This window comes from Calliphora vicina, chromosome 2 (assembly GCF_958450345.1).
Source record: "Calliphora vicina chromosome 2, idCalVici1.1, whole genome shotgun sequence".
NCBI lineage: Eukaryota > Metazoa > Arthropoda > Insecta > Diptera > Calliphoridae > Calliphora > Calliphora vicina.
Window position 1 is genome coordinate 74,923,804 of NC_088781.1, and position 2,753 is coordinate 74,926,556.

Sequence of the window (2,753 nt, forward strand, 5' to 3'; positions counted from 1 at the left end):
ACAACTTGCGATGCAAAATATGGCATTTTATTCCCCCTGCAGCTCCTCATTTTGGAGGAATCTGGGAAGCTGGCGTCAAGTCAGTTAAGTTCCATTTGAAAATAACCATCGGGGAAGCCAAACTTACATATGAGGAAATGAGCACTCTTCTAATACAAATTGAAGCAGTGTTGAATTCGAGACCTTTAGTTGCTATAAACAGTGATGATGATGGTCAAATGGATACCTTAACTCCTGGCCACTTTTTGATTGGACGACCACTGAATGCCTGTCCTGAACATGTTGAAGAAACACATGTAACTTCCCTAAATAGGTGGAAGTTAATCCAAAAACTAAGGAAAGATTTTTAGATCACATGGAAAAATGAGTACCTTACGACTCTGTAACAAAGATACAAATGGAAGGTTCCGTCAGAGAATTTGAAAGATGGTACTGTTGTACTAATTAAAGATGAAAATACTCATCTAGCCAGTTGGCCGCTTGCGAGAGTTTCAGAAATACATAGCGGCAAAGATGGCAAAGTTAGAGTCGCAACGTTGAAGCTAGCAAATAATACATTGAAAAGGCCTATTAATAAATTGTGTCCATTTGTATGTACAGATACAAATGAGCAGAATTCGTCACCGGTAAAAAGCCACTACACGAAGATGAAGGAGCCAGATAATAAGAAGAATTTTTATTAGTTACAACTGATGCTTTCAGTATTGATGTTGATGAAACCAGTTGAGACGCTACCAATTAACAAAAATAACGCTGTGTCAATAACCAGTCTATCGGCAAACACGGCGCTTTATCTCGACAAGGTTGGACAACTAAACGCTATAAATTCGAAGTGGAATATCGTAGTATACTACGACTTATCCCTGTATTACCAAGAGCTTGAAAGGATTGGTAAACTGACGGTGAAAATAAGAGAAGAGTGTCCAAAATTAAGTTTATTTAAGGACTCCTGTGAAATGGTGATGACAGTGATGGAGAGAAGATATAAACTGCTTGATCAAAATAATGAGCTGCTCATTAGCAAACCCCGGAAGAAAAGATCACCATTTGTGATTGTGGGTTCTATTTACCATGTCCTCTTTGGAATGATGGACGCAGACGATCGAGAGCAGATGGAGGAAAATATGAAAAATATTTTCAGTAATCAAGAAGATTTGAATAAATTAATTAAACAACAAACATCTATTATTGATTCGACGTTGAATGACATTAAAGACAACAGAAGACGTTAATTTCAACTTTAAACAAATGTACGGTCAACTGAAGCTTTTCTATGATCAAACAAAAAATGAAACCAGAGCAGAGCGTTTAACCTTGCTATTTTCCGTATTGGCCACACAATTGAATTTGATGGTTGATGAGTGCCAAAAGATACAATCTTCAGTTATAAATATGTTGATTGATATCAACCATGGACATATAAATACCGATCTGTTAACACCAACACAACTGCAGAAAGAATTATTGCATATAGAAAATGTTTTGCCGAATAACCTGATGCTTACTGGAAAGGAAGGTGGTACTGAACTCAAAGAGGTATACCATGGGATGAAGGCGAAGGGCACTATTATTGATAACCGACTCGTGGTTCAGTTGGAAGTACCATTAATCCAGAAACATAATTCCGAAGTGTATGAATTAATCACACTTCCTGTAGACGTCAACAATAGCGCCGTTATGCCAAGAGTAGAAGATGATTATATAGTTTATAACTTTGCATCTAATATGTACTTTCTAATGTCAGAAGGGAAATTAAATAAGTGCGATAAAAATCTTCAAGGTCAATACAATTGCACCGGAAATATACCCTGGAAGCCAGCCAAAGATCGATCTTGCGAAGTATCAGCGTTAAAACAATCCCGGCATGCTGAATGTACATTCGAAGCGGTACCAAGGAAAAGCGTTTGGAAGCAGCTGTCTTCAGAGAACAATTGGATATTTTCAGTATTTGACAATCTGGTTTTAATAGTGGATTGTGGTCAGAATAATATAAGCTGGATTACATTGCCACCAAAAGGCATACTGAAACTATCAGAAGGATGTACTGCTACATACGAAGGAATAACAATGTCAGCTTCTCAACGCTTGGAGTCGGAAGTAAATTCTGTTATACAGGCGTCAACATGGGGCATAGATCCAGAAGAAATTGAAGCGAAATTGGTTAAACCATTTGATGTTACTATTATTAACAACAGCAAAGACATCGATCATCTTAGAAGGGAAGTGCTGAATATGAAGGAGACAAAAATCGAGCTTAAGAGGCTGCAATTTCACACTATATCCGGACATACATCTCTACTATTAATTATTGTTCTTATATTTATATTAATTTGTTTAGTTATTAAGCACAAATGTAGTAAAACAGAAGTAGTTAAAATAGATTTTTCTACACCATTACCATTGCGGGCCCGGCAAAATGTTCAGAATTGAACACGGGTTTATTTAAGTATACTTTAACTGAAGTATGAAATATTAAATATCATAAGTAAAAGTGCATGGGTTAAGTCATAAAAAACTGTACGATTAGTTCACTTGTATTACAAATAAATGTTTATCACTTAGTTTTTATGTCAACCCCAAGTAGCGATAAGAATTTTAGTTGCAAGATGCACATTAATTCTTTTGTTTATGTAATGCATAAGCTATATATACACGGTTGTCATATTCTTACAATATTGTCATAAAATTTTCAATAAATGATTAGAACACATATGTTTTAACATAAGTTCTCATGGTTGTGTTAACCACTGTCT

At 35.8% G+C, this 2,753-nt stretch overlaps 1 protein-coding gene across 1 annotated transcript; it reads left to right on the forward strand.

Moving 5' to 3' along the window:
• Nucleotides 1–1,248: 1,248 nt before the first annotated feature.
• Nucleotides 1,249–2,430, forward strand: LOC135950563 (uncharacterized). The gene has a single exon (XM_065500099.1). The coding sequence runs from the start codon at nt 1,249–1,251 to the stop codon at nt 2,428–2,430; it is 1,182 nt and encodes a 393-aa protein (XP_065356171.1).
• The last annotated feature ends 323 nt before the right edge of the window (nt 2,431–2,753 follow it).

Bases quoted from the DNA above. Each gene is read 5' to 3' on its own strand.
- LOC135950563 (XM_065500099.1), top strand. From the start codon at position 1,249: ATGTACGGTCAACTGAAGCTTTTCTATGATCAAACAAAAAATGAAACC.